Source organism: Neophocaena asiaeorientalis, unplaced genomic scaffold (assembly GCF_003031525.2).
Source record: "Neophocaena asiaeorientalis asiaeorientalis breed wild unplaced genomic scaffold, Neophocaena_asiaeorientalis_V1.1 scaffold43, whole genome shotgun sequence".
Lineage (NCBI taxonomy): Eukaryota > Metazoa > Chordata > Mammalia > Artiodactyla > Phocoenidae > Neophocaena > Neophocaena asiaeorientalis.
Genome location: NW_020173674.1, coordinates 13175118 through 13201599, shown reverse-complemented (window position 1 = coordinate 13201599; position 26482 = coordinate 13175118). Strand labels below are relative to the sequence as shown.

General features: G+C 45.8%; 1 protein-coding gene across 1 annotated transcript in view; it reads right to left on the bottom strand.

Annotated features, from left to right (window-relative positions):
• Positions 1-1797: 1797 nt before the first annotated feature.
• LRP4 (LDL receptor related protein 4) overlaps positions 1798-26482 on the bottom strand; it is a 39225-nt gene continuing 14540 nt past the window's right edge. The window contains exons 21-38 of the mRNA XM_024748552.1: positions 25132-25321; positions 24916-25047; positions 23843-23983; positions 23391-23477; positions 23112-23283; positions 22314-22476; positions 21966-22191; positions 21306-21609; positions 19755-19973; positions 19459-19593; positions 18499-18607; positions 13316-13460; positions 12932-13045; positions 11948-12083; positions 9345-9412; positions 8689-8776; positions 6768-6909; positions 1798-4267 (exon numbers count right to left, since the gene is read on the bottom strand). Coding sequence (XP_024604320.1) covers positions 3935-4267; positions 6768-6909; positions 8689-8776; positions 9345-9412; positions 11948-12083; positions 12932-13045; positions 13316-13460; positions 18499-18607; positions 19459-19593; positions 19755-19973; positions 21306-21609; positions 21966-22191; positions 22314-22476; positions 23112-23283; positions 23391-23477; positions 23843-23983; positions 24916-25047; positions 25132-25321 — 2904 coding nt within the window. The 3' untranslated portion in view covers positions 1798-3934. The remainder of the gene's footprint in view (positions 4268-6767; positions 6910-8688; positions 8777-9344; positions 9413-11947; positions 12084-12931; positions 13046-13315; positions 13461-18498; positions 18608-19458; positions 19594-19754; positions 19974-21305; positions 21610-21965; positions 22192-22313; positions 22477-23111; positions 23284-23390; positions 23478-23842; positions 23984-24915; positions 25048-25131; positions 25322-26482) is intronic.

Genomic DNA, 26482 nt, shown 5'->3' with positions numbered 1-26482 from the left:
TTAGGTTGCACAGTTCAAATAATATAGAAAGAAAGGCAGTGACTATATTTTGAACATAATTAGTTTGCAAAAATATGTCCCGTTTGTTAGAATTTGACTCAAAATCTCCCTACTTATCATTTTTAGGTTTTATATCCAGAAAACCAGACAGGGAATTCTCAACTCTTGTTTCAGCCCCAAGGTTTCCTGGAAGGAACATAAATAGAAGTCTCAGGCCAGAAATGACCTTAGCAATCATCTGGTTCAGCCTTTCCATTTTACTGATTAGGAAACTAAGAGCCAGCATAACCTGAAAACAGGGTGCTAGTCCTTGACGCTGTTACAAAATTCTCATTTGCCAGTGGTCAAATTCTCGTCAAGACCTGGGCCATCAGGTCCTCTCCCATCCCCTTCTGAAGTAGCAGGACGGTCACAGTTTAGCAAAACGCACTCAACAAATTTTGTTCCTCCAGAAACACTTGCAGTTTTGCAAGCAAATGGTGTGTGTTCAATGCATTCAATTTTTCTTCCCATTTGAAAAGTTCTTCCTGAGTTCCCAGCTCTAGTGGTCACTGTTCATAGCTTGAGGCTATGGAAAAGGGCACTTATTCTGAGGCTCTGGAAAGGGGTACTTCCTACAGGTATACAGGCTTGTGCATTAGGCTAGATTTCATTGCTTCAAATGTCCTCTTTTTCTCTCTGTTGTGTTTTTTGGGGGGGTTTCTTTCCAAAAAAAGAATGGTGGATGGTTGTCCTTGAGCTATTCCACTTATTTTTGTTGTAGCACACCTATCCCTCACCAAAGTTGGAAGAATTATACACTGCAGTTTATACTCAGATCTCTTGTCACTTACATTCAAAAGGATTCGGTCCTTCTTGCTTTCTTTTTCTTTTTGGGGGGGGGGTGGGGTTGTTGGTAGACTCTAAGCTCTGTGATACTCTTTCTTGGTCATGCTTGGGTAGTGTCCAGCCCCTAGCAGATGAATGAATGAATGAATAAATGGGAGCAATGTTCTATAAATGGTTTATGGCTTAGAAAATCAACTATTGACCCTTGACATCAAATTCTATAACTGGCATTAAGACTTGCATGATTCCCAGTCTTCACTGAGAGGTATTATTTGTCCAGATACCTGAAAAGAGATTCCCCAATGCCTTGTTCTAGGCTTGAGATGTAATGGATGAGCTATGAGTAGACAGCTTTTTAAAAATAAAAGGAACCTTAGTGTTGATTGACCCATTCTCAGAGTAACTGTGAAACATGACTAAGATCAAACAGAGCTAGAGGCAGATCTAGGACTGGAATTAGCCCTTCTTGTCCCCATCCCAGTACTTTTATTTCAAGACATCAGACAGTCTTGCCAGTGACCATCACTGAAAGGCAAAGTCAAGTTCTGTGACACTGAAGTCCTCGTAGACCTAGAAGAGAAATAGAAGATACATGGTATACATGCCATGACACTTCCTTTTGCTGCCCAAAGGAGACGCCACTAACCATCATGACACTTTTCCCATTGGGTCTGAACAGAACCTCAGGCAGCCATGACCAACCAGAGTTGGCACTCAAGATGAAACCTATCATCCACCCTCCTCTAGAGGAAATAAGGATTTCAGAAGCCAATGAACTCTGGTCTTAACCTGTCTTTTCAAGATGAGCTGAACCTCCAGCCAGGAACCTCCCACCCTTTATTGCTCTTCAGTGTCCTCACATCCCCAAGGGACTTAGAGGTGATGTTTGCAAGCAGGTCTTCCACAGCATGTTTCTGCCAGACAGAGCAGGTGCAGTTATTAGTCATGACTCCAAGCCAGGCAAGGTGATTAAGAAAAGCTAAATTTATATTAAATTATCATAAAGTCCTAAAATACTGAACATAGTGGTTAAATAACTCCAGAAAGTCCAATCTCTCCAGTGAGTAACGTTAAAACCATTACACATGAGCGTGGGAGAGTCACTTCCATTAGTTTAGGACAGAGAGATTTTGCTTTTTACATAGTAAATCAGTGCTCAAATAGATACTTCTTCAAATATGTCCTTTCTACATTCTGAACAGCCCAAGTGCAATAAGATCCTTCCCCCTTTCCGTTCAAGAAAATGCCACTTTGCTACTTTCTCCCCATGCTCAACCGTGAGTCTGAGGACCCAAAGGGCTCCTTCTTTTACTGCCCCATCAAGTGTGAAATGTCCCCCTTTCCTCCCAGGAAGAGGACCTTTCCTTTCCCACTCTGTGTACTGGAAAAGCCTGCTTGGCCTGGCCTGGCTGTCCTATGAGGGTCTAGACCTGGGGCTGGCTACGGCGAGCAGGGCTAAGAGCCTGGCACCTGTCTCTAGCGGTCTTAGAACTGACCAGAAAAGGTTTGCTCTGATCTTCCCTTTTCACTTACATGTTTGGCAGCTGATTTCTCAATACCAAGAACCCCAGGATGTGTTTCAAATCCGGAAACTTCCCCTTGAAGCACCCCCACTCCATTCTCAGTTCCTGTTGTTGCTTTTGATCCCTGGGTGAAAGAGGTCTGGATCTGCCCTGGGCTGAAAGGGCTTCCTCAGTGGTTCTCTCTACCTTCCTACTCCTCGCCCCCCACTCTGCATCTTTATTTAGGCCTCTTCACCATACGTGCCTACAAGGCTAGGTCAGAAAAAGCAAATTAGGCACCTCCCCTCCTCCCCAAAAAAGAAGAGCTAGGTAGAAGTTTTAGGATAGTCAAAAGTCTCAACTCCCCTGACACTAGTGTGACACACATGCCTTTCGTGTGAATAAGCATGAACCAAGTGATGGCACCTCAGCATGAAAAGGGAGTCACTTAGCTGGGAAGAGTCGGAATGGGAACTTCACCACCCACAGCCGCAGGCTCTGTCTACTCACTTAGATCCCTGAGCACCTGAGAGAGAACACAGGAGGCTCAGCTTCATGGATACTTCCCTTTAAGCCCTGGGTGCCTCAAGTCTCTAAACCAGTCACTCTTCCTGACCATGTATGAAAACTTCTGGCCCTTCTTTGGAGAGTTGCTTCAGGATCTCTGTGCTCAGAATCCCAGAGAATGAGGAAGGAGAAAGTGGCAGAACATTACAGTTCAGGGGATGTGCTAAGATTGGTCTAAGCAGTGCTTCTCAGACACTGCAGAGACCCAGCCCTGAGGGTCCCACATGCATTCAAGACACCGGCTCACAACCTGGAGGCAGCAGGAGGGAATTCATATTAGCCAGCTGCCATGTGATAGAGACCCCCCAGTCATCTGAAGGTAGAAAAGGCTCCAGATGTTCTAGCAGGAGGAAGAACAGCTTGAGCCGTACCCAGACCTCATCAGTATCTGCAGCTGAAGAAACAACAACTGTCAGGGCAAGAATAATATCCATTGCTGGCAGTGGAGAGGACACCCAGGCCCAATCACCCTTAAAAGCTTTTTCATGTTGCCAATGCACTCGAGGCTGGAGGTTTTCCAGATGCCCATGCCAGCTGGGCTGACTCCTCCTTCTCTCAGCCTCTATCCTTCATCTCTCTCTTTACCCATGACCCCCACTCCCCCGCCCCAGCCCCCCGGTCAGCAAGGTCCCTCAGAGATGCGGTCAGGCCAGCTCTGATGGAGCGAGTGCAGTCCTGGATCATCAGCTCTTGGGGGGCAGGTACTGAGGGTGCCAGGGGAAGGGGAGGTGGAGCTCTGTACTGACGAGGAATCATTACTGAGCCTGGTTTCAAGGGGGCTCAGGATGGCGTGCATGAGGTGAGGTTCGTGGTAAAATCCAGGTCTAAATTCTCAGGATGCCCCATCATTTCTTGTGCACAGGTAGTTACGAACCCAGGTGGAAACAGCTCCAGTGGAGGGCTTGGGAGCAGTTACGAGGCGGGAGGAGGCGGCGCAGGACGAGCACACAGGAAAGGGGCCTGCTGTATAAGCGAACTCAGGGACTGAAGCCCACCAAGGAGAAGGAGCAGGTAGGAAGGGAAGGAAACATGGGCGTTTAGACTTGGCTCTCTGAGGAGAGCTTGCGTTCGTGTCTCCAGCCTGTGTCTGGCAGGGAGCCCCGTCTTTCAGGAGTGGCTGCGGTATGGACGCTGCTGCACTCAGACTGCTCTTCCTGCAACAGCTGCTCCGTCTCCATGTCATCCAGGGAGCCAGAGCTGGCCTGGATGGACACGGTGTCTGTCTTCATGCATACATGATCCCGAAGGAGGCCCCCTCGGGAGCTGCGCAGTTGCTTGAGGTCATCCCACTCAGCGTCGTCCCCAGACAGGAGGCAGATCCCCTCTACAATCTTGACCTTCTCCTTGGTGTAGTTATGGTCAGGTCCACCCTAGGGTGGGGAGTGGAGAGACACGGTCAGTTGGTTGGCTCTCTGTAAAGGATCTCATGACGAACTTAGAAAGGAAGTGGATGGGCTAAGAGTGGGCATGAAGAGCGCAAAAATCCCACAAACAAATGGGAAAATCTAGTCAGAGCAAATGTATGAGGCTGAGCCTAAAAGGAAAGGAGCAGCTGTGATGATTATTACCATTATCATACAGGGAGGAGGGAGAACCGTGACTTCCGTGAGCCACTCACTGGCTACATCACCTCGGGCAAATTACTGAACATCTCCCAAACTCAGGCTCACCGCTTTAGAGTAACAGTGTCCGTACCTCATAACCAATGGCTGTGAGAGTTAAATGAGGCAATCCACGCAATGCAATTAGTAGGTGCCTGACGCGTAACATGCACTAGATCATGTTAGCTATTATTACGTTGCTAATGGGGTTTATTAATGGGACAGCATGCTAATATACATGATCAGAAGCAATTGACAAAAGCAACTAAATGTGCATTTATTCAAGATTTTAAACTACTTTGGTGCTATTCCTTTTTTTTTTTTTTGAAGTATAGTTGATTTACAATGTTAGTTTCTGGTGTACAGCAAAGTGATTCAGTTATATATATATATATATACATATATGGTCAGATTCTTTTCCATTATAGCTTATTATAAGATACTGAATACAGTTTCATGTGCTATTTTATTCTTAAGTCTCTTCTTTCTAACTTTCTTAAGAAGAAAAGTTTTAGAAGGTAAGACAGGAGGGCTCTAGAAAACCCTCTTACTTGAGTTCTGTCAATCCACTGGGGGTACTGTAACCTATAAGCTTTTGTGGGAGGTTATTCTGGCTCTACTCCCAGGAGCCTCAGGGCCATTTCCAAGCAACCTGCGATTGTTCCAAGGACAGCCTTAAGTTCCACTCAGGCTTCTCCCTTTATGGATTCCTCAAGGGGTAGCCGTACTCCTGGTTTCTGGGGGATACCAACCAACATGCCGCCACTGCCAAGAGAAAATGGGCCATGGCTTGGGCTCTGTCCCTGGGATGGTGTTCCTGCCAAGAGCCCTGCAACTGCTGCTCTACTTTAGTAACAGTTCAGTTCCACAGATATTTATTGAGCCCCTTCCCTTCAATAAGCAGGATACTTTGATGATTAAACAATATAAAATATGGTCCCTGCCCTCTGGGAGTGACAACTCCCTTGATCAAGGCACGCACACACATGCCCAGTCAGCCAGCACACCCTCCAAGCTGAATTAGTGTCAGATAAGATGCAGACCACTCAGTGTCTTCATCACAGAGACACGTGGGGTAAGTCAGGGAGATGTGGGTGACGTGGCACTAGCAATTTGGGTGATACCACGCCCTCTACAAACACACAGCAACAGGTACCTGAAATCAAGAGGAAATCAGAAGAGAAAGGGTGAAAGACTATCAGAGGGGTGAAAGAGCTGCTGAGGAAAAAGCATACAACAGGAGAAAGAGTCACATGATTTTAATTTCTAACCTAGGGCCCTCATTGGGGTTCTTTTCTGGGGCATCAGACACTCCAGGAACCCAAGAAGCTTCAAGAGTCTTTCTCTCAAAGGTATTCACAGAGAAGGGGTCTGCCACCCCTAAATCTGCAAGCTATCCCTGCAGCTTCTGTGTTGGCTTGTAGTGGATGCTTTGTTTTAATAGGGAAATTCATGGATCCTGAAATCACATGATTATTGTATGAAGTGTATTCATTGTGCCCTATAGGTGTGAGGGCTGGCTTTGACTGTGCTAGACAGGCCAAGAGAGTAGATGGGTTAAGTCTCATAAGGGATAACTTCTCATGAAGGGTTACAGGATTTTAGAAAAAAACAAGGGTCATATCAGACTAGGAAAATCTAAGTCCCAGGCTATATTCCCTAGTCAAAACGGGACTATTCTTCACGCCTGAACATTTAGCAAATAAATTTTCACTGCAGCAACAAAGGAGTTAAAAGAACAAAAGCATATAAACTTTCCGAATTCTAGAGAAATCCCTCTAGATTATGTGATAAGAGGAAGAATAGCAGAACTCCAGCCATTCCCAACCACAGGTGCCAAAAGCTTGGATCAGAGGTTAGAAAGGGAGAGTCCAGGAGCTCTTGGGTTTTTTGGTGTTTCCTAGGAGTTTGGGGTTATTTCAGAGGGGCACAGCCTCACTGCTGGGGAATGACAGCTCCAGGAGGGAAGGAACCCCTGAGCCTGGGAAAGTATCTCCTGGCAGGGAGGTACACACTCACATGCTTTCAGACCTAAAGCTTCTGGGATCTGCTTTCTAACCTTACTCTCACTAGGGCCCCTCAAGCTGCTCCCTCAGAAGTTATAGACCTCTCCAGAAACCCGAATCACATCCCATTCTTCTGTTCACTATAACTTCCAAAACGGTAGATGGACTACCCAGCATCCCTTACTGATCTACTCAGGCAACTGGAGTATAATCCACCCCCGCCCTCCAAAAACAAACTCTTGGATATAAATTTTAATTTTTACCTCTTTCTTATAGCACAGTTGATTGTACATGGCTGGTTTGGGGATTGCTTCAATTTTCACTTCCTGAGTGGAAGTTCGGTAGGAAGGGTTGCTGTAGGTCAGGTTCCCCATTGCAGGATCAGTTAACTTGGATTTTTTGTGTCTTTAGGAGAAAAAGTGATGAGAAATTAGTTCAGATCTGTATGGGGATAATATCTGGGGAAGCTGTAACCCAAGTTGTGGCAGGTAGCCTCTAAGAGGGCCCAGTGGTCCCTGCCTCCTGGTACTCACACCTTCTGAATTCCTGACCCGTGAGTGTGGGCTGGATCTGGTGACTCGCTTCTAATGAACAGAACATGCAAGAGTGAGGGATACTGGATTAGGTTACAAGGAAACTCCTAACAAGGAAACTGGTTTCTATCTTAGTTTGCCCTCTCTCCCTCCCTCCCTCCCCTCTCTCTTACTCTTGCTCTGGGGGAAGCAAGCTGCCATGTTGAAAGCTGTCCTATGGAAAGGCCCACAAGGCAACAAACTGCTGAGGGAGGCCTCTAGCCAACAGCCTGCGAGGAACTGAATCCTTCCCCAGTGAAGCCTCGAGATAAGACCACAACTCTGGCTGATACCTGGATTGCTGCCTTGTAAGACACCTTGAGGCAGAGGCACCCAGCTAATCTGCATCTAGATTTCTTTTTTTGTTTGTTTTTAATTTTATTTGTTTATTATTTTTGGCTGCATTGGGTCTTCGTTGCTGTACAGGGGCTTTCTCTAGTTGTGGTGAGTGGGGGCTACTCTTCATTGTGGTGCATGGGCTTCTTATTGCGGTGGCTCCTCTTGTTGTGGAGCACGGGCTCTAGGCGCGTGGGCTTCAGTAGTTGTGGCGCGTGGGCTTCAGTAGTTGTGGCTCGCAGGCTCTAGAGTGCAGGCTCAGTAGTTGTGGCACACGGGCTTAGTTGCTCCGTGGCATGTGGGATCTTCCCGGACCAGGGCTTGAACCTGTGTTCCCTGCATTGGCAGGTGGATTCTTAACCACTGCGCCACCAGGGAGGTCCCTGCATCTAGATTTCTGATCCACAGAAACTGTGAGATAATCAGTGGTTGTCATTTTAAGTGGCTAAGTTTCAGGGTAATTTGTTATACAGCAGTAGATAACAAATACACTGAGCTTTAGAGTCAAAACAGACCTACGTTTCAATGCCACTTCTGTTACTTACTGGCTGGGGTATTGGTGGGCATAATCTAAACTTTCTGAGCCTTAGATCCTCATCTGTAAAGTGAGGAATAATAATGCCTGTATTACAAGGTTGTTGTGACATTGACACATATTCATTAAATGGTAGGTGTTACTATTACTGTTGTTGTTGTTAGTAGAAGCTGCTGCAGTAGCAGCAAAATCCTGACATTTTTGCTGCATTTAAAGCATTTAGGAGAAAATATATACAGAGAGGGTCATAAAAGGAAGACTCTAAATTGAATACCACACATTCCACCTTCCCAGGATGATCCCTACCGAGCAATGATGTATCTATCACCCCACATTGTAGTAAAGAGTTGTGTTTGTGTGAAGAGAAGATCATTTCCAGCTTCAGTGGTTTGAGGTAATGTAGAGTGGTGGTAAAAGCAAAGATGCTAGAGTCAGTACCAGCTCTGCCTCTTACCGTGTGAACTTGGGTAACACCCTCTGTGTCCTTAGTATCCTAGTCTATAAGGAAAATACCAAGCGTTGCTGTGATCATGAAATGAGGAAACTACTTGGGCTGTGACTGGGGAAGAAGGGTACACATTCAGGTTTCTGCCCTTCCCTTCTGCTGCTCTGACCAGGGATCCAACTTTGAAATGAGGCTGGTCATAGGTGGAATCAGTGAGCTGTCAACTTCAGGAGGTCCCAAACGTGCTAATGGGACATACAGCAAACATACAGCCACTGCAGTGGGGCTGAGGTTACCTGTACAGCATCAAAGCCGCGATCACCACCAGAATAAGCAGAATGCTGAGGAGTCCACCGATGACATAGCTGACATGAAGTCCTTCCCCTAGGAAGAGCAGAAGGACGCTAGGTGGGGACCCCCGACAGTCTTCTAGCTGGTGTGAGGGTTGGGAAGATGGAGGGCTCCTTTTGTAGCTGTTGCATCCCATACCATCTGAGGATGGCTAGGGGCCTCCTTCTCAGAGAAGAGGCCACAGCGGGAGGGGAGGGGGGGCTGAGAAGAAACCTATCACTATGTCAGCATCTCATCCCACTTCCACTACTTACTAGCTGTGTGACTTAGAGCAAGATGCTTAACTTCTAAGCCTGTGTTTTCTCATCAGTTAAATGTAAATAATAAATTGCTCAGAGGGCTGGTGGAGATTGAAGGTGAGTGTGTATATACAAATACATATACATACACGCATGCACACATAAATATGGCTTAACAAGTGCCTAGCATACAGAAAGCACTCCATAAGTGGCAGCTATTATGGTTATTCTTTCTATGGATTTAGTCTAAGAAAAGGGTTCATCAACCCCAAAGAGTCCCCATGAAGGTTCTGCAAGATATCAATGGAGACTTAGGTTCCTTACATCTTGTTTTTCAAAACAGTTGGGCACTGAGGGCTTACCTGAAGCAGCAGGTACGGCCTCATTGGAATACGTGCAGAGGCCCAGCCGGGCATCCTTTTCAGAGCATCTGTGGGGCAGAGAAAACTGAATGTGAAGGCTACTTATATTCAACAAAGATCTTGCCTTCTGCCAGGAAATGGGGACAGTCCTGTGAAGGACAGGGCTAAAGGCCTGGGAGTGGGGCTTTCAGATATGAGACTATACCAGACAGGAGATAGCGGAAGCAAGGAGAGGGCAGGACAAGAAAATACAGAGAAATCAGCATGAGCCACTGTCTTCAAGATGCTGTATCATGTTTAAATGTGTTTTAAAATGTGCACTCTTTTTTGTTGCTGTTTTTGGTCATGCAGCTTGTGGGATCCCAGCTCCCTGACCAGGGATTGAACCCAGGCCCTCGGCAGCGAAAGCGTGGAGTCCCAACCACTAGACCACCAGGGAATTCCCTAAAATATGTACTCTTTAAAGAGGATTCTTTAAAAAGGAGAAGCAGGTTTGGGAGTGAGCTGCAAGAATACGAAGGACATCAATAGCAGACTTCATTAAGCTACCAGCCAAGCAAACCTGGGATTAGATCAAGATTATCACAAGGTCTAGAGAGACTTAAAAAAAAATATTGTTTTTCTTTCCTTCATTCTTTCACAAGGGAATATGCAAGACATCCAGAGGGAGGGCTTGGATAACTAACTTGAAATGCTGAGACGGTAACTCCTTTGTGGCACGTTATGAGCTGGCAATTAAAGACGTGTCCTAAAAGTTTAGAGAAGAGCTACCTGCAGCAGCATCTGAAACCAAGATGTACTGAGTCTTCAGATACAACTCTGACAGGAAGGAAATATCTGAGTAGGGTTCAAAAGTTTTCTAAATAAACCTGAATAAAATCAGATTAATAATGATTGTTAGTGCTTAAAATTTAGTGAGAAAGGTACACGTTTATATCTGTTTGCTTTTCTACATAAACTCTTCTAACAAGAGAAAATGGGGCATATAGAATAAGTTTGATCATGTACAAATCTTATCATTTTAGGGACTTGAGTCTAGTGGTCTTATTTGGAATTATTACTATGTTTCTGCCTTCAGAATTGAAATCACGTGTTAATTATCTTTTAAGCTACTGTTGATATTAAAAATAATATTACAATGAAAAGTGTTCTAATAGAAAAATGCCTGGGAAGATAGACATCAGTATAGTAAGAGTAGGAAATGAAATCACTGTCTCAAAAAGATATCTGCACCCCCATGTTCAATGTAGAATTATTTACAAGAGCCAAAACATGAAAACCACCTAAGTGTCCATCAGTGGATGAATGGATAAAGAAAATGTGGTATAGGTATACAGTGGAACATTATTCAGCCATGAAAAAGAAGGACATTCTGCTAAGTAAAACAAGTCAGACAGTGAAAGACAAATACTATATGATATCACTTATATGTGGAATCTGAAAAAGAAAAAAAAAACCAACTCATAGATAAATTGATACCATACAGATTGGCAGTTGCCAGAGGTTGGGGGTGGACAAAATGAGTGAAGATGGTCAAAAGGCTCAAACTTCCAGTTATAAGATAAGTAAGTCCTGGGGATGTAACGTACATCATAGTGACTATAGTTAACAATACTGTATGTCTGAAAGTTGCTAAGAGAGTAGATTTAAAAAGTTTTCATTATAAGAAAAAAAAAGTATATACGTGTGGTGATGGATGTTAACTGGACTTACTGTGGTAACCATTTCACAATATACACATATATCAAATCAGAAAAAAACACTAAAGGTAATTAATTACACATGAGTACTTATTTCTTTTTTACTCCTATCTGTATTTCCAGATGATTTTTTGCAAAGTGTAAATAAAAAACATATTTATAAGACTTTCTCTAAATGGAATATAACATGATATTTCATCAATTTTAAGATGTGCATTTTTTTCTATATTCTAATATCTCTGAGATAGGACTGTCTTACAATTAATGGCATCTCACAGTTGCTGTTGGTCATTTTTTCAGTTTAATCTCTCAAATCAGGATGCATTTTAAATTGACAGCACCTTCAGTCTAATGAAATATAATGTTTTACACTTAATTTGAGAGCCATTCATGGTTATGCTTGCTTATTTAATAACGGTGTGTGTGTGTGTGTGTACACATGCACATACATGCATGTGTGTTTGAGTGTTACAGGTCATTATAAACTAAGGTCATCACATCCCTGGGGATGTCCCAAGTTAAAAAGCCACAGCCCAGAGACCACTATGACTTAGTGGCTTCTAAGTAAACTGTAGGACAAGACCACGTGCTAAACTTGTTCTGTGAGAGCAAACGTCACTGAAAGAAAGGAAGAAGGAGGAATGCCAGGCAGAAACTCCTCCTGAGTGATTTCTCTCTAAAGCTCGTCTTAAAGCCTCTTGCCTTCAGAGCTAAAAAAAAGAATTCCTTCCAACAACCTGCAAGTCTAAATATCATCTCCAGTTCCAAGTAGCAGGGACAGGTGGCTAATGATGTGATCTACCTCCCATCTGCCAGAATCATCAAGCTGGGCCTACGGTCTTCTGCTGGCAGGGCATGGCGATTTGAATCAAAGAGCCCCCAATTCCATACTGACCCACTTACCTCCCTTCCACCTCCTCCAGAGATGTGCGGGTCCAGCTGGTAGAAGAACGCAAGGTCGTCGGTAGCGTGTTGGGTAGCACGGGGCTCCTTTCACTTACGCTGGTAGCCCTGGGAGCTGGGGGCACCTGGCCAGGTACTGGAGAGAAAACAAGGACTGGAGTGGATCACTGGAGCCACAAATATCTACATATGGTCCAAGAGTAGCATGTGGAGAACTTGATAAAGCAATTTTTTAGCTGCCCTGATCCTAGGCACCCCTGTTAGATGTCCTTCTTAATACTGTACATAAAAAGGATTTGGTTTCCAATATATATTTTTTAATAAATTTATTTATTTGGCTGCGTTGAGTCTTTGTTGCTGCTCACAGGCTTTCTCTTTCTCTTGTGGCAAGCGGGGACTACTCTGCATTGTGGTGCGCGAGCTTCTCATTGCAGTGGCTTCTCTTGTTGCAGAGCATGGGCTCTAGGCACGCGGGCTTCAGTAGTTGTGGCACGTAGGCTCAGTAGTTGTGCCTCACGGGCTCAGTAGTTGTGCCTCACGGGCTCTAGAGCACAGGCTCAGTAGTTGTGGCGCACGGGCTTAGGTGCACCATGGTATACGGGATCTTCCCGGACCAGGGCTCGAACCTGTGTCCCCTGCGTTGGCAGGCAGATTCTTAACCACTGCACCACCAGGGAAGTCCCAGTTTCCAATATTAATAGCTCCGGATGGGCTAGCTGGCCCACAAAGGGCAGGAAGAGAGGATAATGCACAGGTCACAGTAGGGATCAGGGAATCAGGAGACCTGATTTCCATCCTAGTAAATGCCAGAAGCCAGACAAACCTGGGTCTGTACCATCCCAAAGCTCAAACCCATTGCTCCCAGTCACTCTGCTGTAAGAACCCCTGAGGGGAAATCTCACCCAGAAGAACAAAGCTGAGGCTGCTGATCCCCTGCCCTTCCAAGGGCTCTGCTGTTCCAGGAGGCCAATTAGTCCAACTCACCAAGGGAGCAGGGCCGGCCATCAGGCTCGTCAGGACAGGCACATACAAAGTCTGAGGCTCTGGCAAAGCAGAGGTGGGTGCAGCCGCCGTTGTTCACACCACAGGCATTGGTCCCTGGGAGCAAAGCAGATGTGAATGTCTGGCCTGGGGCAGAATCAAGTCTCCTAATTTGACACTTCTCAGAAAGGAGGAGATTCGGGGCTACCTTACTCCCAGGGACCGTGGGGCAGGAGAGGTATAACGACAGGGGGCTGAAAGGTCTAAGAACTTAAGATGTGAACCAAAAGGCTCTCCTGTGGCTCTGTCTTGGTTATTAACCGTCCTCAGGGTGACCAACCAACCCCACCAATGGTAAGGAAGCAGGCTTAGGACCCTGGAGTCCACCTGTCTGCCGCTGAGGGGAAACCACGATGATATCCATGAGTCCCTCCACATTCGCCAACACCGTCTCCTTGTTCCGGCCTGAGTACTTGTCAACACGCTGGATTGACTTGGTCTGCCAGTCTGTCCAGTAGATCCACCTGTCCTGCTACTCAATAGGGAAACCCCAAAAAGAGTAACTATTAATAGGCAGACCCTGGTACAGCTTCCGTGCCTCAGCCCGTGTGTTCCCTCTGTCCAAATGCCCTCTTCTTCCCTTATCCATGTCAGCTCCCATGCATCCCCAAATATGACATTATCCAGGAAATCTCCCCCAGTCCATAGAGAATTCACCATTTCCTCCATGCTGCTCTGAGCTTGTCCTCACTTCCACAGGTGAGTTTCGACACTCCATGGTCATTTATTTACATGTCTATCTGTCCTGCCAGATTAAGTTCTTCAAGAACAAGAATGTGGTTCATTCATCTCTCAATTTCCAGCACTAACACTTAGTCCTCAGTCAGTTGACCCAGTGGCTCAGTGAATAAATAACTTCCTGTACCTAGCAAACAGGAGTAAATTGCAGGGGCCGGGGCGGGGGCAGTCGTTCTAGGTCCCTGTTCTGGGCCCATCACTCAGAGCCCAGGCCCAAGTCCTCTGGTTACTTCTGCAGGGAGCTGCCCTCCAATGTAGAGATCCTGAGATTCTCTACCAGGGGTGGGGAAGGGCAATGTAGGTGGTTCCCCTCCCATCCCTGCAGTATACATCAGAAACCTCAGAGGAAACTTGTAGATTGAAAAACTAAATTCAATATAATCCTGTAGTTTTACATTTGGAGTACGGGGTGGGGAAAAGCCTATCATTAAGTAAAGCCAGACAAAATCTTACTGGCCGGTAGGATATAATGCAGAATACAGATAGAGTGCATGTTTGTCAAAAAGGGACAAAGATTTTTTTAAATTGTTTTATTTTTTAAATTTACTTATTTTGTTTATTCCTTTTTTTTTTTGGCTGCATTGGGTCTTCGTTGCTGCGCGTGGGCTTTCTCAAGTTGAGGTAAACGGGGGCTACTCTTCATTGCAGTATGTGGGCTTCTCACTGCGGTGGATTCTCTTGTGGAGCATGCGCTCTAGGCACACAGGCTTCAGTAGTTGTGGCACGTGGGCTCAGTTGTTGTGGCTCGCAGGCGTTAGAGCACAGCCTCAGTAGTTGTGGTGCACCGGCTTAGGTGCTCCGCGGCATGTGGGATCTTCCCGGACCAGGGCTCAAACCTGTGTCCCCTGCATTGGCAGGCAGATTCTTAACCACTGTGCCACCAGGGAAGCCCGAGGGACAAAGTTTTTTTTTTTTAACATCTGTATTGGAATATAATTGCTTTACAGTGTTGTGTTAGTTTCTGCTGTATAACAAAGTGAATCAGCTGTATGCATATGTATATCCCCATACATATCCCCTCCCTCTTGCATCTCCCTCCCACCCTCCTTATCCCACCCCTCTAGGTGGTCGCAAAGCACTGAGCTGATCTCCCTGTGCCATGTAGCTGCTTCCCACTAGCTATCTATTTTACATTTGGTAGTGTATATATGTCAGTGCTACTCTCTTACTTCCTCCCAGCTTACCCTTCCCCCTCCCCGTGTCCTCAAGTCCATTCTCTATGTCTGCATCTTTATTCCTGTCCTGCCCCTAGGTTTATCAGAACCTTTTTTTTTTTTAGATTCCATATATATGTGTTAGCATACGGTATTTGTTTTTCTCTTTCTGACTTACTTCACTCTGTATGACAGACTCTAGGTCCATCCACCTCACTACAAATAACTCAATTTCATTTCTTGTTATGGCTGAGTAATATTCCATCATATGTATTTACTACATCTTCTTTATCCATTCATCTGTCGATGGACACTTAGGTTGCTTCCATGTCCTGGCTATTGTAAATAGTGTTGCAATGAACATTTTGGTACATGACTCTTTTTGAATTATGGTTTTCTCAGAGTATATGCCCAGTAGTGGGTTTGCTGGGTCATATGGTAGTTCTATTTTTAGCTTTTTAAGGAACTTCCATACTGTTCTCCATGGTTGCTGTATCAATTTACATTCCCACCAATACTGCAAGATGGTTCCCCTTTCTCCACAACCTCTCCAGCATTTATTGTTTGTAGATTTTTTGACGATGGCCATTCTGACGGGTGTGAGGTGATACCTTATTGTAGTTTTGAATTGAATTTCTCTAATGATTAGTGATGTTGAGCATCTTTTCATGTGTTTGTTGGCAATCTGTATATCTTCTTTGGAGAAATGTCTGTTTAGGTCTTGTTCATCTTGTTTATGGTTTCCTTTGCTGTGCAAAAGCTTTTAAGTTACATTAGGTCCCATTTGTTTATTTTTGTTTTTACTCTAGGAGGTGGGTCAAAAAGGATCTTGCTCTGATTTAAGTCATAGTTTTCTGCCTATGTTTTCCTCTAAGAGTTTTATAGTGTCTGGCCTTACATTTAGGTCTTTAATCCATTTTGAGTTTATTTTTGTGTATGGTGTTGGGAAGTGTTTTTTTTAATTAATTTATTAATTTATTGATTGATTTTTGGCTGCACTGGGTCTTTGTTGCTGTGCATGGGCTTTCTCTAGTTGTGCTGAGCAGGGGCTACTCTTCGTTGCGGTGCATGGGCTTCTCATTGCGGTGGCTTCTCTTGTTGCAGAGCACGGGCTCTAGGTGCACGGGCTTCGGTAGTTGTGGCACGTGGGCTCAGTAGTTGTGGTTCGCAGGCTGTAGAGCACAGGCTCAGTAGTTGTGGCACACGGGCTTAGCTGCTCCACGGCATGTGGGATCTTCCCGGACCAGGGATTGAACCCGTGTCCCCTGCGTTGGCAGGTGGAATCTTAACCACTGCGCCACCAGGGAAGTCCAGGAAGTGTTCTAATTTCATTCTTTTACATGCAGCTGTCCAGTTATCCCAGCACCACTTATTGAAGAGGCTGTCTTTTCTCCATTGTATACTCTTGCCTCCTTTATCAAAGATAAGGTGACCATATGTGCGTGGGTTTATCTCTGGGCTTTCTATCCTGTTCCATTGATCTATATTTCTGTTTTTGTGCCAGTACCATACTGTCTTGATTACTGTAGCTTTGTAGTATAGTCTGAAGTCCAGGAGCCTGAGTCCTCCAGCTCCATTTTTCTTTCTCAAGATTGTTTTGGCTATTCAGGGTCTTTTGTGTTTCCATACAAATTGTGAAATTTTTTGTTCTAGTTCTGTGAAAAATGCCATTGGTAGTTTGATAGGGATTGCACTGAATCTGTAGATTGCTTTGGGTAGTACAGTCATTTTCACAATGTTGATTCTTCCAATCCAAGAACATGGTATATCTGCATCTGTTTGTATCATCTTTAAGTTCTCCCATCAGTGTCTTATAGTTTTCTGCATACAGGTCTTTTGTCTAGGTAGGTTTATTCCTTGGTATTTTTTTGTTGTTGTTGCAGTGGTAAATGGGAGTGTTTCCTTAATTTCTCTTTCAGATTTTTCATCATTAGTGTATAGGAATGCAAGAGATTTCTGTGCATTAATTTTGTATCCTGCTACTTTACCATATTCACTGATTAGCTCTAGTAGTTTTCTGGTAGCATCTTTAGGATTCTCTAAGTATACTGTCACGTCATCTGCAAACAGTGACAGTTTTACTTCTTTTCCAATCTGGATTCCTTTTATTTCTTTTTCTTCTCTGATTGCTGTGGCTAAAACTTCCAAAACTATGTTGAATAATAGTGGTGAGAGTGGGCAACCTTGTCTTTTTCCTGATCTTAGAGGAAATGGTTTCAGCTTTTCACCATTGAGAATGATGCTGGCTGTGGGTCTGTCATATATGGCCTTCATTGTGTTGAGGTAGGTTCCCTCTATGCCTACTTTCTGGAGAGTTTTATCATAAATGGGTGTTGAATTTTGTCAAAAGCTTTTTCTGCATCCATTGAGATGATATGGTTTTTATCCTTCAGTTTCTTAATAGCTGTATCACATTGATTGATTTGCATATATTGAAGAATCCTTGATTTCCTGGGATAAACCCCACTTGATCATGGTGTATGATCCTTTTCATGTGCTGTTGGATTCTGTTTGCTAGTATTTTGTTGAGGATTTTTGCATCTATGTTCATCAGAGATATTGGCCTATAGTTTTCTTTTTTTGTGACATCCTTGGTTTTGGTATCAGGGTGATGGTAGTCTTGTAGAATGAGTTTGGGAGTGTTCCTCCCGAGGGACAAAGATTTTTAAATGATTGAGAATCCCTGTTTTGGCCCCAAGCTTGGTATACCTTTTTTCCTTTCTTGAATTATTATACAGGGTTAGAACTCTAAAATAGTGACAGCTAATACTAAATAAAATGATTAGAAATAACACGCACTGAGTGCTAGATACTCTGCTAATGCTTTGTGTATATTTCAGGAGGATACTATTATTTTCTGTTTTTTGTTTTTTGCGGTACGTGGGCCTCTCACTGTTGTGGCCTCTCCCGTTGTGGAGCACAGGCTCACGGGCCCAGCCGCTCCTCAGCGTGTGGGATCTTCCTGGACTGGGGCACGAACCCGTGTCCCTGCATCGGCAGGCAGACTCTCAACCACTGTGCCACCAGGGAAGCCCGATGCTATTATTAAACTCATTTATTTTATAAGTAAGTGAAGCTTAGAGAAGTTCACTGTCTTGTCAAAGTTGCATAGTTACTCCATGACACAGGCAGAACTTGAACCCACAGAGCTGGCTCATGGGAGGTACTCACTCAGTAAACACTTACCGACCGGCTACCTGCCTCAAAACTCTGGCTCTCAGCCACTCCACACCTCTGCCCACTAAAGTAAGCTGCCTGAGCTTGCATGCTGGGACCACAGCACTGGGATCAACTGGGGAACTTGTTAAAATGAATATTCCTTGCCCAACCCTCAGGAGGCAGATTCTTTATATCCAGTGCCCAGGAATATGCATTTTAACAAGTTCCACAGTTGACTCCGTACAGCTGTTTGAGAGCCACTCCTTCGAATGTTAGAACATGGGACAGCAGGAGCAGCAGGGCACATAGTGGCAAGGCTTCAGTGTACAAGAATCACCCCTAAAATGAGCTTCCATAGCAAACCTGTTCAGTAGCACCTGGGGCTGAGGCTGCTGATGCAGAACCCCGAGGAAACACCCCTGTCAAGGAGGTTTAGTTACCTCTCTCCTGAGCCAGTACCTGAGTGAGAGCAAAGGGGTGCGACACGTGGCTGACCAAGACCTGCCGGAGCTTCCCACTGAGGTCGGCGCTCTCAATCCGGTCCAGATGGGCATCCACCCAGTAGATCCTGTAAAGGAAAGGAGAAAAGGCAGCTGCTGAAGACACTTGCCAGGTAGCCCAGCCCTGCCCTCAGGGAGCTAGCTGTCCCCTCCTGAGCTGAACTGGCAGGTGCTGTGAGCAGTCAAGTTGACTTGATGAGAGGTCACTGGGAATCCCCAAGCTGAAGAGCAGAACTTGGTTGGTGACTCATAAGTGGGGAGGCCAGGGCTGTTCTGCAGAGGGTAGAAATCTAGTGACCTCGGAGGAGCCAGCCCCCAGTCTCATCTTCAACCACTTGATAACCCTTTGACTCCTACCCAAGAATCAAAGCCCAAATTCTTGTGAACGCCCTTCAAGAAGAGACTCAGTATACAAAGAGCTCAGTGAAGTTAACAGAAGAAGGCATTCCTCTTCTCCAGTCCAACTCTCCAGGTGACTTTGATCCCCTTCCCTTTTTCTGAGAGCAGAAAGGAGAACTGACTGCTTTGGAGCCTCTTCCTCCCTCTTCTCCTGCCCTCCAGTATTTTTAATCTAGATCAGGAGTTGCAAATTCCAATACCTGATGGGGTCAGGAGAGCAACAAATGCAAAGAATCAGTTAACTGGATGGGGTGTAGTGGGATCTGTGGTCCAGCCAGAGGACATGCTCTGCTAAAGCATTCAAATGAAAAACATGTAAACCAGATAATCCCCGCCTGAGGGTTGAGTGCTGGATTCAGCAACACCTGCTCCAAGAATTTGTGCCCTCATACTTCTCACTGCTCGCTTTTCCCTACCTACCAAGGAGCTTTCTACTTGTTTGTTTTCACTACTTCAATCTCAACCACCCTCTCCTCTGCCCACCTGATTTCCAGGAGGCTGTCTGGGACAGGATTCCCACCTGCGGGTATCATAGTCCAGGGTAAGGCCATTGGGCCAACCCAGGTCTGTGTTGATGAGGACCTTCCGCTCAGAGCCATCCAAGTTCGCCCGTTCAATCTTGGCAATGTGGCCCCAGTCTGTCCAGAAGAGGTACCTGGGACACAAGAGTGCCATCAGCAAGGCATGGGAAGATGGCACCCAGAGGTTGAGAGAATACAGGGACACCCAGATACCATTAATATACAGGCATCTTTCAAGAGCCTCTTCATCAGGCCCTTCTTCCCTGGGTCTCTTTTCTGCTGGCCAAAAACTTACCCCTTCCTGGGGAAAACGGCAATGGCCCGAGGTTCATCCAGGCTGTTGTTAATCAGCACTTTGCGGCAGGAACCATCTAGCCTCGATGCTTCAATGGTATTTCGGCCTGTATCTGTCCAATACAGATTCCTGGCCACCCAGTCCACTGCCAGCCCATCGGTGGTCTTCAGCCCACGTCCGATCACCGTCTCCATGTTGCTGCCATTCAGATCCGCTCGCCTTGGGGAACAGCCCAGGGTTGGATGACTGACCAGATCAGCAATAGGCTGATACCCCTTTCATCCATGTTCCCATAACTGGATTCCCACTGTAAGCTCCATAGGGGCAGGGACCAAGTATTTATAAGTACATGCCTCAGCATCTAGCACAGTAGGTATTCAAAATATCTGCCAAATTGAATAAATTATTGGGAGGACAGAGCGTTTCCTGCTGTAAGTAGGGGGCATTTGGGCCCATGTCTTGCCGAAAGACAGGTTAGTAAACCCCATTACACCTTAAGGAGGAGACAAGGATTGCTAGATAGTGATTATGAGAAAGGGCAGATTTTTCCAAAATTTACTGTGCATTTTTATAGCAGTCCTACACCAGGGAATTCAACCTCAGGATGGGGGGCATGTCACACATACACGGGGGACTTTTGTAAACTACATATGCCCACCAGCTCCCAGATTCTAATACACCCCTCAGGGAGAACAAAAGGGAATGCTCCTGTTCTTCTACATGAGAATCTCTGCCATGGTAAAACCCTCTAACTGGTGACAGGGTACCACATTCCTCAGCTGTGTCGGGGTAAAAAATTGAAATAATAATAAATAAAACAAAAAATATTAAAAAATAAAACCCAACACAACCTTGTAAATAATCATAAGCCTTGGCATTTGGCCAGCGTTCCTGCATTATAATACAGATACTTGGTTTGGCTACATGGCCAACTGATGAATGAGTCTTAGAGGGTCACTGGAGCTCCTGCAGAGCCCAACGGTAGAGGTAGAAAGCTCCGGGTCCCCAGCCTGACTTTATCTGTTTGTTTTACATACTGGGTTTCTATTAATCTTTTTTTGTTTAATATTTATTTATTTATTTGGCTGCGCCGGGTCTTAGTTGCGGCATGTGTGTGGGATCTAGTTCTCCGACCAGAGATCGAACCTGGGCCCCCTGCACTGGGAGTGTGGAGTCTTAGCCACTGGACCACCGGGGAAGTCCCTATTAATCTTTAAATAGATAAATTCCCTGGCGGTCCAGTGGGTAGAACTCCGCACTTCCACCACAGGGGACACAATCCCTGGTTGGGAAATCCCACAAGCCGAGTGGCGTGACCAGAAAAAAAAAAATCTTGAAACACTTCATAATCTTTAAATAAACAAAAGAAAACAAAAGTTTGAAACTCTGCTGTAAGTGATAACATTATAAAGCATACAGTTCAGGGTCAGAACTCACTAACCAAGTTGCGGAATCACTTAGTCCATTTAGAGGTCAACACAGACAATAACCTCACCTATCAAAGGTCAGAAGCAGGTCTGTGTCTTCTAGAGGTTTCGGGGACCCTCATACCTGATAACATCCAGGAACACATCTGTGTAATAGACCTTTCCATCCACACTGTCATAATCCAGGGAGATGACATTGTTGAGCTCGGGAACGGGCACGTGCACATCTGTGTGGTCACTGGTGTCCAGTGAGATACGCCGGATGGAGCCGCGGCTGGAGAAGAGCAGGTAGGTCTCAGGAGAGGGGTCACAGGTCTTCCCATCTCCCTTCAGCTGGATGCCAGTGGGGCAGGCACAGGAAAAGCCAGAGGGCCGAGGCAGGCAGAGGTGAGAGCAGCCACCATTTCTCGAACTGCACTTGTTAAAACCTGAGAAAGAGAAGCATGAGTTTTGACACCCAGCCTGGAATATGGTCTGAATCTTATAAAGGCCCTAGGTTTTTGTGCCTGATTGTCTGCTATTCTACATAACAGGATTCAGTGCCTGGCAGGGAAGAGGCAGAAGGAGCAGGGGTGTCTCCAGGAGTCCTTCGAGGGTGACAGCACCCTGCTGTTGCAGTACCAGCCATACCCAGAGGGAACACAGCCTGATCCTGCAAGGGGGCTTAGGCAGGTCCCTGTCTCTCGGGTTGTAAAGGCATCTCTGTGCTCTGGATATATCTCTGATGTTGAGATACCCCCAGGAAGTCAGAGGCTCTGGCTTACAGCCCTAGGGGTCTTCTCACCCAGTGGCTGTGCCCTGTCCACAGCCTGGATGTCCATGAGGCCTGGCAGGTTGGACCTCACCAGGATGACATTGCTGCCAGTACCCTTGTCGGCACGGTGGATGCTACGGGTCTGCCAGTCAGTCCAGTAGATATAGGAGTCGAGCAGGGTGAGGCCATATGGGTGCTGCACAGGTGACACCAGGGTGTGCCGACTGGCACCATTCAGATCAGCAGCCTCAATTCGCTGTAGAGGAAGAAGAGGGTGAGGGGTGGCTATCAGAAGACTGGGAGCCCTCAGCGGAGATCCCAAATAGGCCTCTGCCATATCCCCAGGCTTCTGCAAAGCAGCAGGAGCAAGACCCTCACCTCCGTGTGGGCATCAGCCCAGAGCAGTTGGGAGCTGGCCTTGTCCACAGTCAGTCCATTGGGCCACCCTAGGTTGTTGCTGATGAGCACGGTACGGTCTGAGCCATCCATTCCAGACCGCTCTAACTTGGCATTCTCCCCCCAGTCTGTCCAGTACATGAAACTGGGCAAGAAACAATACTAGCTGGTTATTTCCGCAGTTCCTGTATTCTGTGAGTACTTAACAATATGCCAAACACTGTGAAAAGTATCTACATGCACAAAAGGGAGTTGTTGCTTAATGAATACAGAATTTCAGATTTGCAAGACGAAAAAGTTCTGGAGATCTGTTTCACAATAATGTGAATATACTTAACACTACTGAACTGTACACTGAAAAATGGTTAAGACGGTAAATTTAATGTTACGTTTTTTACAATTAAAAAAAAGTACTTTCCGTGCATTATCCCACTTAATCCTCACAAGGTCCACGGGCATGCATTTTCATTATCGGCTCCGTTTTAAAGGCAAGGAAGCTGAGGACCAGGGAGGTTAAATATTGGACCCAAAGTGACAGGCGCAGCTAATAAATGGTGAAGAAATTTGAACCCTGGATTTCTGATTCTGAGGTTCATGCTTTTAACCTCTACACTATACTGCCACCCTGAAAGAAGTCACAAGGAAGTGGAAGTGCCCCAGAGAGGTCAGTCTCAGTGCTCCTTTGAAGCACGCTTGCTCTCCACTGGCCCCCTTCACCCCATCCTTCGCCCCAGCTGAGCCAGCCCATCCCGCAGCCTGGAGCCACAGAGCTGCTCTCACCCCATCTCGTGGTACAGTACAATGGCACGGGGGCTGTCGAGGTTCTGCCACACCAACACCTTCCGCATGGACCCGTCCAGGTTGCCCACTTCAATCCGGTTGGTTCCCGTGTCTGTCCAGTACACTTTCCGGCCAATGGCATCCACTGCGAGCCCATCTGTGGTCTGCAGCCCTGCAGGAAGTCAAGACAGCACACTGGCTCCTGCCTTAAAACAGATGGGATATCTCCCCCAGCTCTGTAGCCAGACAGGTGGTCCCCGGGCTGGGAGCAAGGCCCACCTGTGGTGATGATGTCCTCGTGCTGTGAGCCATCCAGATTGGCACGGCTGATCCTGTGCAGCGTGCTGTCTGACCAGTACACTCTTCCTGGAAAGGGAAGCCTTGGCTCAGCCTGGACTTTCACCCCGCCCCCCAAAGGAACACACACAGCTAACATGCCCTGAGACACCAGGGCATGTCAGAGAGCCCTATACCCCTGAGCAGAGGATATCAAGGGAAATATAGAAATATCATCGCAGGATAGCTCTTGGCAGAGATGAAGAAGAAGGCCCCCAAACCCTATGCCCTCATAACCAAAGAGAAAGTGCTATAGAGATGGGGCAGGGGTCGTGCCAGAGGGAACGGGGAGCCCCCAGGCTCTTACCAGGAGGCAAAGGTGGTGGGAAAGCAAGGGCAGCAGTTGCTGTAAGGCAGGGACAGTGGGCCAGGAGAGAAGGGAGGGCCACACAGACCTTCCTGGGGATCCACTCCAATGGCAATGGTGTTCTTCATGGTAATGTTGATTGGTACCACCACATCGGCAAAATAAGGGATGTCCAAGGAGACCATGCGTATGTCTATCCTCCTGGCGAAGATGAGGAAACTGTTCATGCCTGCCCAGGTGGGGAGAGAAGGAAAGAGGACAGTCATCCTAGCACAGCCATTAAGAAGATTTGGAGTAAGGCAAACTGAAGTTCATGCCCTGTCTCCATTAGTTTCTAGTTTTGTGATCCTGGGCACATTATTTAAATTGTTTAAGGCTCACTTTCATCATCTGTAAAATGGGGACAATAACAGGGTGGCTGTAGGAATAAAAGAGATCACGTACAGAAAACCCTTAGCATTGGGTCTGATACATAGTCATCACTCTTTATTAATATCATGAAAATGAATCTCTTTGAAAGACCTTTTACCATGAAGTTTAAGAAACTTCATGTTAGGCGAAGGAGGGCTTTACCTACAACCTGAGAAGCACAATTCAGAGCTCCTTTCTTGCTCTAATTCCCCAGGAAGTTAGGGTTCAAATGCAGCCTACCATGCAGCAGCCCCTAGGGAGAAACCTCAACATCCAACATCTGGGCAGCCAGGTCCTGCTTCTGAGACCTTTCAATTAAGGTTATACGAAGGTTGTGCTGGTTGTGTGTACTCACAAAAGTGCCATTTCCAAAGGAGGTACCATCAAATTGTAGATATCATATGTTCTAGTATTTACTATACCGATTTTGGGCAGAAGGAACAAAACTGACTTGTTCTAACCGAACCAGTATATTATGACAATTTCCCAACAGATAAAAGTAAAGTGTCTGAGAAAGGAGCATCTTTTTCTAATATGCATGAAGACACCATGAGACCTAGTTGGATCCTACTTCTAATCCTGTCTACCTGCTCCTCTGGACCTCTTCTTTTTTCTAAAAGCTTCATCTCGCCCCTAAGCCTCTAGAAGCTTAGGTTTCTCAGACCACACCAGAGTCCACTTGCAGGGAAGAAAGAGAGCCACTGCTCCTCCCAGAGAGGCTCTATCTAGGTCTGTGATGCTTAGACCTACCTGGTGAACAGGTCTTGCCATCAGGCATCAGGTTGATGCCTGTGGGGCAGGTACAGCTGAAGGCACTTGGATTTGGGGACCGAAGACACAGGTGGCTGCAGCCGCCATTCTCCGTAGCGCATGGCGTGGACACTGGGTGGAGAGGGATGGGTCAATGAGAAGGACCATTGCAGAGGGAAGCAGAGGAGAAGCAAGTGTGGGCCAAGGGCTGCTTACCTGGGGGTCGCCGACGGTGGAAGACGTGGATGTCCATGAGGTTTTCCAAGTTCTCCTGCAGGGTCTCCCGGTCCAGTCCCGTCAGCCGGTCGGCACTCTGAATACTCTTGGTCTGCCAGTCAGTCCAATAGATGCGCTCTCCATAGAGGGTCAGCCCAAATGGGTGGGGCAGCTGGCTTCCAATCAGTACCTGCCAGGGACCCAGCACTTGTGTCATGCCCCAGCAAGTCCTGACAGTACAGAGCAGTGGTCAAGGGCTCAGGTGAGGAGGCAGGATGCAGCTCTGCCAATACCACCTACTGTGTGACCTTGAGCTAGAGCTGGTTATAAAATTTGAGCCTTGGTCAGCCAACCTGTGATATGATCGTGACAGTGCCTGGCTCCAAGGGTTGCGTGATGATTGTAAAAGATCATGTATTATTTACATAATCTCAAAGTGTCTCTGCACAAATTACTTATTAATTACAAAAGGAGAAATAGCAACTTTACAGTGGACACCACCTTAACTGTACCACCAAAGTTGGTATCACAATGATGGGACAAGCTGACATCGGTGGCTACTGATAAGACACATTGAAAACTCAGGACACAACCTTACTTACTGTAGTATTTCTGCCCTAAATGCATAATCTGAACTTAATCACGAGGAAACATCAGACAAACTGAGGGACATTCTACAAAATAACTGGCATTTACTTTTTAAAGATACGAAGATCAGGAAAGACAAAGACAGGCTGAGGAAATGTTCCAGATTAAAGAGACATGATTACTAAAAACAACTGTGATCTGGGATTGGATCCTGGACTAAAAAAGAAAAATGAAAAAAAAAAAGCTATAAGGACATTATCGGGGCAATTGGTGGTGAAATTGGATATAGACTGTGATTAGATAGTAATATTGTATCAATGATAGATTTCCTGGTATTGATCATTATATTGGGATTATGCAAGACAGTGTTCTTATTCTTAGGAAATATGCACTGGACTATTTTGGGTTCAACGGCAGGATGTCTCCAATTTAATCTCAGATGGTTCAGAGAATTGTGTGGTGTGTGTGTGTGGACAGAGAGAGAATAAGAATGATATGACAATGTGGCAAAGCACTGAGTAGAGTTCCCTGTGCTATACAGTAGGTTCACTTTGCTGTACAGCTGAAACTAACACAACATTGTAAAAACATACAAAACAATGTAACACAACATTGTAAAAACACAACATTGAACTAACTATACTCCAATAAAAATTAATAAAAAATTATCTTCAAAGTTGCTAACAAAAAAAAAACAATGTGGCAAAATATTAGTTATTGGTTCTTTTTACTATTCTTTTTTTTTTTTTTTTTTTTTTTTTTT